At 40.9% G+C, this 13,195-nt stretch overlaps 1 protein-coding gene across 4 annotated transcripts in view; it reads right to left on the bottom strand.

Moving 5' to 3' along the window:
* KDM3B (lysine demethylase 3B) overlaps positions 1-13,195 on the bottom strand; it is a 72,257-nt gene that overhangs the window by 31,842 nt on the left and 27,220 nt on the right. For all 4 annotated transcript variants that reach the window (XM_003480917.5, XM_085014715.1, XM_085014716.1 and 1 more), the window contains 4 exons: positions 12,871-12,976; positions 10,308-10,432; positions 8,170-8,244; positions 3,099-3,698 (listed from right to left, as the gene is read on the bottom strand). In XM_003480917.5, coding sequence (XP_003480965.3) covers positions 3,099-3,698; positions 8,170-8,244; positions 10,308-10,432; positions 12,871-12,976 — 906 coding nt within the window. The remainder of the gene's footprint in view (positions 1-3,098; positions 3,699-8,169; positions 8,245-10,307; positions 10,433-12,870; positions 12,977-13,195) is intronic.

Here is a 13,195-nt window from a genome sequence, read left to right as displayed (position 1 = left end):
GTTCCCAGGCTAGGGATCCAATAGAAGCTATAGCCACCGGCCTACGCCAGAGCCACAGCAACGTCAGATCTGAGCCATGTCTGCGACCTACACCACAGCTCACTGCCATGCCAGATCCTTAACTCACTGAGTAAAGATAGGGACTGAACCCGCAACCTCATGGTTCCTAGTTGGATTCATTAACCACTGTGCCACGATGGGAACGCCAACTCTCATGAACTTTAACATATTGGAAATAAAAAATATTTCGTGATGCTCTAATGGATACAGGGTTTCTTTTTGGGAAAAGAAAATTTCTTTCTTTAACTAGATAGTGGTGATAATTGCACAACGTCATGAATGTACAAGTGTCACAGTATTTTGACAAATGGTAAAAATGATAAATTTTATGTTATGTGCTACTTTGCCACAATTAAAAAAAAAATTATGTCAGGTAAAAGAAAGGGCTGTTTTTTTGTCTGTTTGTTTTTGCCTTTTCTTAGGGCCACACTCGAGGCATATGGAGGTTCCCAGGCTAGGGGTCTAATCGGAGCTGTAGCCGCCGGTCTATACCACAGCCACAGCCACGCCAGATCAGAGCTGCATCTGTGACCTACACCACAGCTCACGGCAATACCTTGACCCGCTGATCGAGGCCAGGGATCGAACCTGCAACCTCATGGTTCCTAGTTGGATTTGTTTTCACTACTCCACAATGGGAATGCCAAGGGCTGTTGTTTAAAAAAAAAAAGTAGGGGAGTTTCAATTTATGATATTTATATTATGATATTATGATATTCTTTGACATTGGGACTTTCTGAGGGTGACAAAGAGGCATGAGCCACCTATGGCTTGCCTCCAGTTGAAAACTGCTACAAGGCCACTTATCAGTTAAAAACTTAGTTCATTATTATTTTTTTTTTCTTTTCCTTCCCATTAAGCAGCAACCACTGACCTAAACTCCTCCAAACAAAAAGAACAAAATAGACAGACACGGCACTGACATTATGCTGCTCTTTCACTGACAGGACCTGGCCAGGAGCCTTGACACCTGCATGACTGCAAGAATCTCAGATTTCACTACTAAAGTTACTCTTTAAAAATAAATACACCTATGAATGACAAATTATCTGGATGGTCTTTCATTTTCCTTCAAATGACAAATTTCAAATCCTTTTCTTATAAGAACGTGATGACAAAGTGATTTCAACACAATTTTTAGGGAAAGAAGTTTCCTGTGTCTCTACTGCCGATTTCACATCATAATGGAAACATTCATTTCTGTACTTTTAAATCATATCACAGGAGAATACCTAGGCTAACACATTAGCAAAGTTACTGATACAATCACAGAAAGTTCTCAAATCTGTTTGGAAAATGTCCTGTGAATCCACCTTTCCTCTATTCAGCTACTCCAAGAAAAACAGCATTCAGTGGATCGCCTCCTGTAGCGTGTACTGTCTGGTCTAGTTTGTAATCCCCATCTACATCTACTCTGCCTTTGACATGGATGTGGTTTTAATCCAGGCCATACGATGACTTACACATACTGGAAATCCACACAAGATCCTCACCTGGTTCTCTTGGGAATGCTGGTAAACTAACAGAGAACAAACCACAAAGAGCGTGAAATTTCCATCTAGAGGCGTTCTCCTCTTCCACCTGGGCATTTCGCCGTCCACTCCCGCCCCCCGTGCCCTTCCTGCACACTAGAGACTGACACACTGCATGCGGGAGGGAGAGACGTCAGATGAATGTATATGCCATGTCTTATCTGGCACTGTTACAAAATGACTCCTTTAAGTGGGATTGAAACTGTATATAATATACAGTACTTAGCACACAGTAGTTTCCTATACATAATTTAAAAAATCATTTAGCATTTTATTTGTATTTCATAATCCTTCTTGAGTTAAAAGCCAGTTTGAAAAAAATATGACCAGTATCATAAATCACACTTTAGTGACCAATATAAAAGTCAAAAGACTATATATGAACTGATTTTGACACTATTTCAAATTTAACTGGGGAGCCAGCTTGATGTTAACTTGTATTTATCAGTACGTTCTATTTCAGCAATAATAATGTATATCAGATAAAGAGCATCATAAACTTGATACTACTGTGATTAATTCCATCAAATTTTCCAGGTAAGGCTTTAAAAGATTAAGTTAGGATTAAAAAAAAAAACCTTTTATGATGATATCAAATACAGACAGCAGTCCAACTTCAAAGGAAAATATGATAGAAAATGATGAACTGAAAATAGGGGTTGTAAACAGTAGCTTGTTCACACAGCCTCATTTAGTGTTTACTGTTACCAAGACCGTAATTCATTAACCTTGCCTCTCATGGGCCTGGTGGCGGTCCAACCACTACATGAACTAAATAGATAACTGAATTAAAGATTCTAGGAGTTCCCACAATGGTGCAGTGGGTCAATGATGTGGCTTGTCTCTGTGGAGGTGCCAGTTCGATCCCCAGCCTGGAGCAGTGGGTTAAGCATCTGGCATTGCTGCAGCTGTGGCAGAGGTCACAGATCTGGCTTGGATTTGATCCCTGGGACAGGAAATTCTATATGCCCTGAGTGTGTCCAAAGGAAAAAAAAGAAAGTATAATCAGTTTCTGATTAGCTCAATTATTCAGGTGAACTTTAAGAGCTGATAAAGCTATATACATATTTGCCCAATGAGCAGTAAAGTTCCTTCCACAGATTATAATTTAAGCACATCTCAGAAATATTCCTTCCCTGTGGCATTTGACATATTTTTTTGTTTGTTTGTTTGCTTTTTAGGGCCGCACCCATGGCATATGGAGGTTCCCAGGCTAGGGGTCAAATTGGTACTACAGCTGCTGCCCACAGCCACAGCCACAGCCACAGCCACACACCAGATCCGAGCTGCATCTGCAACCTACACCACAGCTCATGACAATGCTGGATCCTTAACCCACTGACTGAGGCCAGGGATCGAACCCTCGTTCTCATGTATGCTAGTCGGGTTTATTAACCACTGAGCCATGATGGGAACTCCCAAGATACTTTTTAATGTGTTAAGAATAAAGGACGGTGAAAGAGTGAACCCAAATCTTACAAATTTGCCCCTGAAACAACAACTCACCTCTCCTGGGGCCTGTGACCAGCTGCCTTTCTGTTTTTCCGGCCCAGTCCCTGCTGCAAGGCCACTGTCTGAGATCCTCACTGTGGTTGGAGTGGAGCTGGCAGTAGTGACCACAGCTGCTGAAGCCACCATGCCCTGGCCAACTTGTTCCAGTGTTTTTCCTGCCTCTTTATTTTCAGCTCCACCTACCTCTGGGGCCAAAGGTGTCTGACTTGCGGCTGTAGAATATGGAGTGAAAGGTACAGGTGTGTCCCCACCTACGGGCTCATCCTGCACCACCAGAGTCCTGCCGTTTTCTTTGGTGTAAGTGGCAAACCGAATGTTGCGGTTAATCTGGGGGACAAATGTAGTCGGTGGCTGCTTGGCTCTCTGATCCAGCCCTGGCTCTCCACTGGCACTCCCTCCTTTCCAGGGCCCTCGGCTTGGCTCGCCTCCATCGCTCCCGTTACTGTCTACTTCACCCCTGTCTCCTTTTAATTTCTTTGATGCAGGGTCACACCCAGGGTCCGAAGCACTTTTCCTCCTCCGGCCATCTTTCCCCTCTATGCTCTCTCTCTTCTTCTTTCCTTTGGCAGATTTTACAGCTTTTAATGTAGCCCCCTACAAAACAAAATTCAAAAAAGATTACAAGGGAACTTCCATTCTGTGAAAACCATAAACCATTAGTCTTTTCTTATCTCTAAAAGAAAACAGTCAAAGCAGGTACGGATTGCCAAATTCCAATGCCAGCTCTAAGACACCCCCTTTGTTAAAAATCTCTGATCTTTCTGTGATTCAATTTATAAACACATACTCAAGACAACACTTACTAGAGATTAACTCACTTGGCAAACCTTCCCTTAAATAAAATGCACCACTTCCTCAAATGGACTTTTTTCAGGAGTTAAAACATTTGTGGAGTTTATTTTACAAAATAGACTGCTAGAGCTAGGCTGGGAATTTTTTTTTTTTTTTTTTTTTGTCTCTTTTTGTATTTTCTAGGGCCGCACCCGTGGTACATGGAGATTCCCAAGCTAGGGGTCTAATCAGAGCTGTAGCTGTCAGCCTTCGCCAGAGCCACAGCAATGCCAGATCCGAGCTGCATCTTCGACCTATACCACGGCTCATGGCAATGCTGGATCCTTAACCTGCTGAGTGAGGCCAGGGATTGAACCCACAACCTCATGGTTCCTAGTCGGATTTGTTAACCACTAAGCCACGACGGGAACTCCTAGGCTGGGAACTTAACTGCCATTGATTAAAAAAAATATATGCTTTATTTTCATATTTATCTCCTTGTTTGACAGAAATTGGCATTTCAAGTACTGAAATATAAAATCTCTTCTATCCAGAAGTCACTAAAAACTGGTGACAACTTATCAATAGAAAAGACAACATTTATGAGTCTGTGACCAGAGAAAAAGTGAACCCAACAGAGACAAGTGTGAATTGTTCTTATGGACACTATAAAGACGCAAACAATCTCCAGACTATTTCAAAGCATTAGACAGAGAACAGCTAAAATGACAGGGTACCATAATCAAACAACCAAATTTCTTAGCTCTTCCAATAATTTCAGCCTAGCTCACGAAATCTTATTTGTGCTTTCTTTGAGAGGTCAGACAACCTTAAAAGACACAGAATTAAAAGGGGGCAATTCCTATTTGAATAAAAATGCTTTCCCTGAGAACACCAAGAGGATGGGGACTTGGACACGGCTAACATTCTCTCAAGCAACTTATATCTGGAACATCCTTAGATTGGTATCATATCATGAAGCAGGTTTTCTTTTTAGCTTCATTTAGCTAATTTTTTTTTTTTAAATTTTAATGAATTGGCTCAAGAGGAGGCTTGGGAAACCCAGAATCTTCAGGATAGGTCAGCAGCCTGGAGACTCAGTAAATGGCTGCAGTTCAAGCCCTGAAGCAGTCAGCTGACAGACTTTTTCTTGCTCAGGGGAGGTAATCTTGGTTCTTTTTCTTTTTTTGTGCTTTTTAGGGCCACACCCACAGCATATGGAGGTTGCCGGGCTAGGGGTCCAATTGGAGCTGCAGATGCTGGCCTACACCAGAGCCACAGCAACGCAGGATCCAAGTCGAGTCTGAGACCTAAACAGCTGAACCTACAGCTGCTGGCTTATGCCACAGCCACAGCCATAGCAACACAGGATCCTATCAGAGTCTGTGACCTACACCACAGCTCACGGCAATGCTGGATCTTTTAGCCACTGAGCGAGGCCTGGGACTGAACCTGCATCCTCGTGGATCTTCTTCAGGTTTGCTACCACTGAGCCACGATGGAAACTCCCTTTACCATCTTGATTAATCTATTCTTACTACTCTTGAATACTTATGTATTCTTTGTGCAGATCTGTATCTTTGCTGTAATCCTTATTATAGCTGTTGTAACTGAAACTTTTTTAAAACCTTACTTTTCTTGTCAGTTCTAGTTTTTTTCATTTCTTCTTTTTTTGCTGCCTTTATTTGTCTTTTCTCCCTTAATTTCCTTCTATAACTTTTAACCATAGCTCAAAATCTATTTGTTTCTTCCATACTTTTGGTAATATTAATCTAAGTTTCTAACTCTTTCATTCAAGAACTGTTTCTGTTTGCTAAGAATTATTCTCATTTGATCCTTTTAAAACCTTTTAGGAGTTCCCACTGTGGCTCAGTGGTAATGAACCCGACTGGGATCCATGAGGGTTCAGGTTCAATCCCTGGCCCCGCTCAGTGGATTAAGGATCTGGCATTGCTGTGAGCTGCAATGCAGGTCACAGACGTGGCTCGGATCCTGTGTTGTAGCTGTGGTATAGAGGCTGGCAGCTGCAGCTCCGATTCAATGCCTAGTCTGGGAACTTCCAGATGCCGCAGGAGTTGCCCTGAAAAGAAAAAAAAATCTTTTAATTCTTCCTTCAACCCCTAACATCACCAAGTTTTCAGGGTTGTGAAGTACAGAAATACGATCAGCGAAACCTCTTCTTTCTTTCTTGCTCACTCATTCAAGGAAATGAGATAACCATAGATGGATCTCTAAGAAGGGTTACTGTAAAACCTGGCAGAACTGTTAATAATTGTACTTTGTGGAGTTCCCGTCGTGGTGCAGTGGTTAACGAATCCGACTAGGAACCATGAGGTTGCGGGTTCGGTCCCTGCCCTTGCTCAGTGGGTTAACGATCCGGCGTTGCCGTGAGCTGTGGTGTAGGTTGCAGATGCAGCTCGGATCCCTCATTGCTGTGGCCCTGGCATAGGCTGGTGGCTACAGCTCTGATTAGACCCCTAGCCTGGGAACCTCCATATGCCGTGGGAGCGGCCCAAGAAACAGCAAAAAGACAAAAAAAAAAAAAAAAAAAAAAATTGTACTTTGCTAAGAAGATAGTCACATCATGGCGAAGCTAAAGGGAAGAATCAACATTTATTACTGAAAACCACAGATCTTACCCCTAACTCATTCAGCCAACCTGCAGAGCGTGGCTTACAGCAATCTCCCTGAGCAACAACTTATATGCATGTCTGCTTGTGGTGAGCTGCTCACATGTGCATAGACAGCACAGGACACTGAGACTAGTACTCTCCAGCTATATCTGGCCAGCTAAACAGTACCTGGCATATAATAGGTGCTTAAAGAATGAATGAAATGAGGAAGGAAACAAAAAAGGGACCCAGTACAGCATCAAAGTAACAAGTGTTTTTTAGCCACGTGAACACAGTCAAAAGACAACCTATTTGTAATAATATGATATGTGATAAAGAACTATTAAATTTAACCCTGATTCTTTTCTTTCTACCCTAATCTCGTTTTATCAAGTCAAAAATGACTAGATAGGAGGAGCTCCTGTCATGGTGCAGTGGAAACAAATCCGACTAGGAACTATGAGGTTGTGGGTTCGATCCCTGACCTTGCTCGGTGGGCTAAGGATCCAGCATTACCATGAGCTGTGGTGTAGGCTGCAGACATGGATCGGATCCTGCATTGCTGTGGCTGTGGTATAAGCTGGCAGCCGTACCTCCGATTTGAGCCCTAGCCTGGGAACTTCCATATACCACACCAGAGGCCCTAAAAAAGCAAAAACAAACAAACAAAAAAGGACTAGATAAAGAAGATGACGAACCGCATACTTAGCAGAAGCAGAGAGATCAGTATTACACAGGTGCCAAGAGACTATGAGGAATACAAGGACAGGAGGCGGTCCAAGCCAATGTCCTACTGAAGGAAACTCATACAGGATTCCTTGATCGGTTCAGGCACTGATTTATAAGGCATCTTTCAATCTTTCATGGGTTATGATAATTCTTTTTTTTTTTTTTTTTTTTTTTTGCGTTTTAGGGCCGTGTTCATGGCATATGAAAGATCCCAGGCTAGGGGTCGAATGGGAGCTGCAGCTGCTGGCCTAGACCACAGCCATGGCAAAACGCAATCTGAGATGCATCTGCAACCTACACCACAATTCACGGCAATGATGGATCCTTAACTCACTGAGAGAGGCCAGGGATTGAACTCACATCTTCATGGATACTATTCGGATTAGTTTCTGCGGCACCACAATAAGAACTCCGGGTTATGATAATTCTGAATGAACCAAGAGTTGGCCTGGTTCACAGTAATTATGGAGTAATCCACTGTGTGCTGAGCACTGAGCTAGGCACAGTTTGACTTGATTCTGCTTGGGATATGGAATTTCATATTTCCTTGAAGCTTACTACTACTTAATGGAAAGACAATGAAGATGTAGTTTCTTTTCCACTTCTTATTATTGGGTAGGTCATGAATACTGCTACCACTTCTTACAGCTTAGTTTACTATATCTTTCAAATTTACGTGTCCTGAAAAAAATGTAAGAAGAAATAGGCCATGGATTTTTAAATGGCTAGACAACACAGCCATGATGAAAGGCTTTGCTCAGACTAGGTTTTTTTCTGAGATTATCCTCCCCTAACTAGACGAGACCGCGGAGAGAGTAAGAAATGTACAGTAGTGACAGCTGAAACCCAAAGGGCATCATCCATGGATAACACACATATAAGGAATCTATATAACAAGATAACGCAAGCTCATGAGTCTGCTCAGAGACTCTATCCATTACTCATTACTGTACCTCGCTCTGAGGCGTTGAATTATCCACCAGCATCACATGGATCAGTCTGGGATCTACGGACTTGATCTCACCACTCTACAGTAGGAGTAGAATAGCAGAAAATATGAGAAAAGGGGGAAAAAGATTTAATGCCTTGTCCACCAAAGACAAAATTATATATTTTTCTCATGTATGTAATTATCTCTATTTCTACTTGCTACTAGAATGAAAGCTCCAAAGGCAGGATCTCTACTATTTCATTCACTACCAGAAAATTAAGATCTGAAATAAGGAGATCTGAAGCACTCAAATATTTCTTAAATGAATGAATGAGTTGAGTTCAATGCTCAAGCAACTCCTTTAGGAATGTTAATTTCAAATTCTGCATCTCAAAACTTTCCTATTCTGTAATTAAAGAAACAAAAAAGCTTCAGAACCAGTAATCACTAAAAGCACCACTTTACTATTAAAAAACAAAAGCTTTGGGGAGGGGCCAACTTGACAGACATCAGCAGATTTAATCTGCATCTCCTTTGATTTAGCAATTACACACTTAGGAATTTATTCCAATAAATAATGTGAGAGAGTGTGCAATGATATATGCTCAAGGATATTCACTGCACCATTATTGGTATTAGTGGAAATACTGGCAGTGGTTTAAATGTCTGTCAATTTTAGATTAAATTAATTATGATATATCCATTCCATGAATAGTATGCAACTATTTTTAAAGGATGAGGAAGATTTTCATACATACATTTACACAGAAATATGTTGACAATTGAAAATTGAGTCGAAAAGGTAAATTATAGAACTATATGTATCATATAATAAATACCATGTTAATAAGGTACAATTTATATAGTTATCATGTAAATGGACAATACATAAATATAATACACATAGAAGATATTTTAGAACATATGGAATATATACCAAACTGCTAATGGTGGTTACCGCTGTGGGGAGCAATATTTGCCTAGGGGAAGGGATGGCTTTCAATATTTATTTTACATAAATGTGTATCATTTGAAATTTGTAAATGAAGACTGAATAATTTAATAATTTAAAAAACTCAATAAAGAAAAAACTGAAATCATTTATGCTTAATTACATGTGACTGCTGAGGGCAAGTATGAAACCAACTCAAAGATATCATAAATACATATTTGTTTGCCTCATAAAACTCTACTGTTTTTGCTAGACAATTCTCCAGATAGTTCTAGATGCTATGTTTTTTCTATTTACTTCATTAGAAACAATTCATTTTTTCAGCATCTAAGGGGAGTGGCATAAATGTTAACCGATTTATATATATAAATATATATATGTATTTTGTCTTTATAGGGCCACACCTGCAGCATATGGAGGTTCCCAGGCTCGGGGTTTAATCAGAGCTGTTGCTGCCAGCCTACACCAGAGCCACAGAAACACCAGATCCAAGTCACCTCTGCAACCTACACCACAGCTCACGGCAACGCTGGATCCTTAACCCACTGAGCGAGGCCAGGGATCAAATGCTCATTGAGCGAGGCCGAGGGTCAAACGTGCAACCTCATGGTTTCTAGTTGAATTCATTTCCGATGTGATACAACGGGAACTCCAACTGATTATATTTCTATTTTTATATTTATTTTTACGGCCGCTCTATTTTGCCAAAGCAACTTGGGATCTGAGGTGCATCTGTGACCTACACCACAGCTCATGGCAACACAGGGTCCTTAACCCACTGAATGAGGCCAGGGATTGAACCCACATCCTAATGGATATGAGTTGGGCTCATTACCACTGAGCACAATAGGAACTCTTGATTATATTTTTAAATACTAACCCTTTATGAATATGATAAAATAATGATGATACCACTTCACATTTGTATAGTGTTTTATAGATTTCAAAGCACATTCAAATACATGATCTCAGTTCCCACAAGATATGCTGTGAGGTGAGAGGGTGGTTACCTAATCACCTTTAATTTAGAGATGAGAACACTGAGGTTAAGAAAGTTGAGCAGCCTTTCTCAAGGTCATACAGTCAACAAGTAATAAAGCCAGAGATGGAATCCAAGTCTTTGTACATGAAATGAAGTACTCCTTTTTGCTACAGCACCTTCTGTAAGGGGATGGATGGACCTCAAACAAAATAACACAGAACCTCACCTCAGTTACAGACACCTCCATAAGACGAGTGATGGAGTCTTGATGGCTTACAACACCACAGAGCCAACTTTCTTCTCCCTCTGGCTGGTACACTTTGACTCTGTGTCCCTGAACACTGTATGGACCTACAGAAAGATTAATCAATATTGGATATTTTGGCGTAAGCTGTATTTCACTATTGTTTCTAAAATCAGAAAGAAAACTATATAGTACAACTATCTGGCATTTTCAATTCTCTCATACGGAGTTGAATAAACAACCAATTTCAGATTTACCACACTCAGCAATTTAAAAACAAAGCATAAATATTGTTTCCCAGTGACTTTTGTAAATTTTCTTTGGAGATTTCCTAGAATCTCCCAGGCCTCTGATTCCACCTTATCTCAGTCTTTCAATTCTAGAATATAGGGAAGAGAAAGGAAAGTTACAAATCAAAAACTACAGGTAATGTGAAAATGTACTCAAATTTAGCTGGCATACATGTAAAAAAAAAAAGTGGGAGGCCAATGAATGTACTATTTTGCTATGTTACTATATGAATGATACTTAACCATTTATACTTTGTTATCTCACTTTTAATACAGTAAGCAGAGAGTTCAATTTATGAAGTTTCCAGCCTCTGCACTAATAATAGTCTGAACAAATATAGCACCTATCTTCCTAGGAACAGAGTTTCAGATACTACTTTATCAGCAGGTAATGTTACCCTGCAATTTCAGCTGGCCCTCCAAGAAAGATAGTTTCTCTCTCCTACATATCTTACATGCTTGAGACTATATAGCTAAATCACTGCCTATTTTAAATTATTATCTTTCAGAGCTACAATTAAGTTGAGTCCTTATGTCACTGAAAATCATGGAGTTCCCATTTGGCTCAGCAGTAATGAACCTGACTACTATCCATGAAGACACGGGTTTGATCCCTGGCCTCGCTCACTCAGTGAGTTAAGGATCTGGCGTTGCCATGAGCTGTGGTATAGGTGGCAGATGCAGCTTGGACCCTGTGTTGCTGTGGCTGTGGCATAGGCTGGCAGCTGCAGCTCCAATTTGACCCCTAACCTGGGAATTTCCATATGCTGAAATGGAAAATGGGTACAGCCCTAAAAAAGACAAAAGAAAAAAAGGAAGAAAGAAAAACAAAAAGAAAATCATGATTATCATGAGGGTTAGAAAGGACAAGAGTAGATGTACAATATGAAGAGAAAGACAAATGAAGCAACAGTCTATCCTCTGTGTAGAATGCTGGCCAAAATCTATTATCTGAACTGGAAAATGTTAATGAAAGCTAGTAATTCTTTTTTTTTTCTGGCGTGCCCATGGTATATGGAAATTCCTAGGCCAGGGATTGAATTCACACCACAGCAGTGGCTAAAATTGCTTCAGTGACAAACAACACGAGATCCTTAACCCACTGATGCCAGTGGTCACATCCCCAGTACCTTAACACTGTGTCTAGTACAAGGTTTGTCCTTAATAAATATTTAAGAAAGCTTAAAAAACAAGACAAAATTGTGTATTATTAAATGTAACATAAAAAGAAAACAGGAGTTCCCGGTGGCTCAGTGGTCTGAGATCCTATTTTTCCAATCTATTCTGGATATTCAGCTAACTGGAGAGCCTCTTTTTTTGTCTGTGGTTTTTTTAAATTTTAGGGCCGCACATGTAGCATATGGAAATTCTCAGGCTACAGGTCAAACTGGAGCTATAGCCGCTGGTTTATGCTACAGCCACACCAACACAGGATCCAAGCTGCGTCTACGACCTACAACACAGCTCATAGCAATATTGGATCCTTAACCCACTGAACTGAGGCCAGGGATCGAACCCGCCTCCTCATGGACATTATGTCAGGGTCTTAACCCGCTGAGCTACAACAGGAACTCTTGGAGATACTTTTGACACTGCCCACAAAAGAAAAACAAGCACAGGAGTTCCTGTTGTGGCTCATCAGGTTAGGAAACTGACCAGTAACCATGAGGATGCAGGTTCAACCCCTGGCCTCACTTAGTGGGTTAAAGATCCTGTGTTGCTGTGGCTGTAGGAGGCAGCAGGCAGCTGCAGGTCTGATTTCAATCCCCTAGCTCGAGGAACTTCCATATGCTCTTGGTATAGCCCTAACAAGGAAAAAAAAAAAAAAATGGAGTTCCCGTCGTGGCACAGTGGTTAACGGATCCGACTAGGAACCATGAGGTTGCGGGTTCGGTCCCTGCCCTTGCTCAGTGGGTTAACAATCCAGCGTTGCCGTGAGCTGTGGTGTAGTTTGCAGACGTGGCTCGGATCTCGCATTGCTGTGGCTCTGGCGTAGGCTGGTGGCTACAGCTCCGATTGGACCCCTAGCCTGGGAACCTCCATATGCCACGGGAGCGGCCCAAGAAATAACAAAAAGACAATAAATAAATAAATAAATAAATAATTTAAAAAAAAATTAAAAAAAAAAAAAAAAGCACAAGCACTTTGAGTTGCATGGTGTTCCCCCAAATCTGTCTTTCTTTTTTTCCTATTCCTTTCAACATTGACCATGCACCTGATTCAAAATTCAGGGACAGAAGACTACGTGTTCTTACCTCGGCTGAATATCTCTTGTAGCTTTTGGTCACTGATCAAAGCATTAACTGTTTCTCTCAGTGCAGCATGTTCCAAAAGAATCTGGTTTTGGCTATCTGTTCCCATCTGGTAAAGATAAAAGAAGAAAAAAACTGAATATTAAAATAAATAGCAATAATATCTAACCAGAAGAGAAAAATTATATCCTGAGGAGCTCTTGCCAAAGAATGTTCCATAGAACCCTAGTCTCATGAGATACTCTGCAAAAGTTAAGGATGCTAAGGTTATTTTGGTTTAGTAAGTATTAAACTCCCTTTGAACAAGGTGAGGGGGTTTGGGGCACCA

The sequence above is a fragment of the Sus scrofa genome, chromosome 2 (assembly GCF_054392235.1).
Source record: "Sus scrofa isolate SSC_HxYL_T2T_F1_AM1 chromosome 2, Sscrofa_HxYL_maternal_Yorkshire_Landrace_v2.0, whole genome shotgun sequence".
In the NCBI taxonomy this organism is placed as follows: domain Eukaryota; kingdom Metazoa; phylum Chordata; class Mammalia; order Artiodactyla; family Suidae; genus Sus; species Sus scrofa.
Note: the sequence above shows the minus strand (reverse complement) of the source record. Positions and strands in the feature narration are given on the sequence as shown.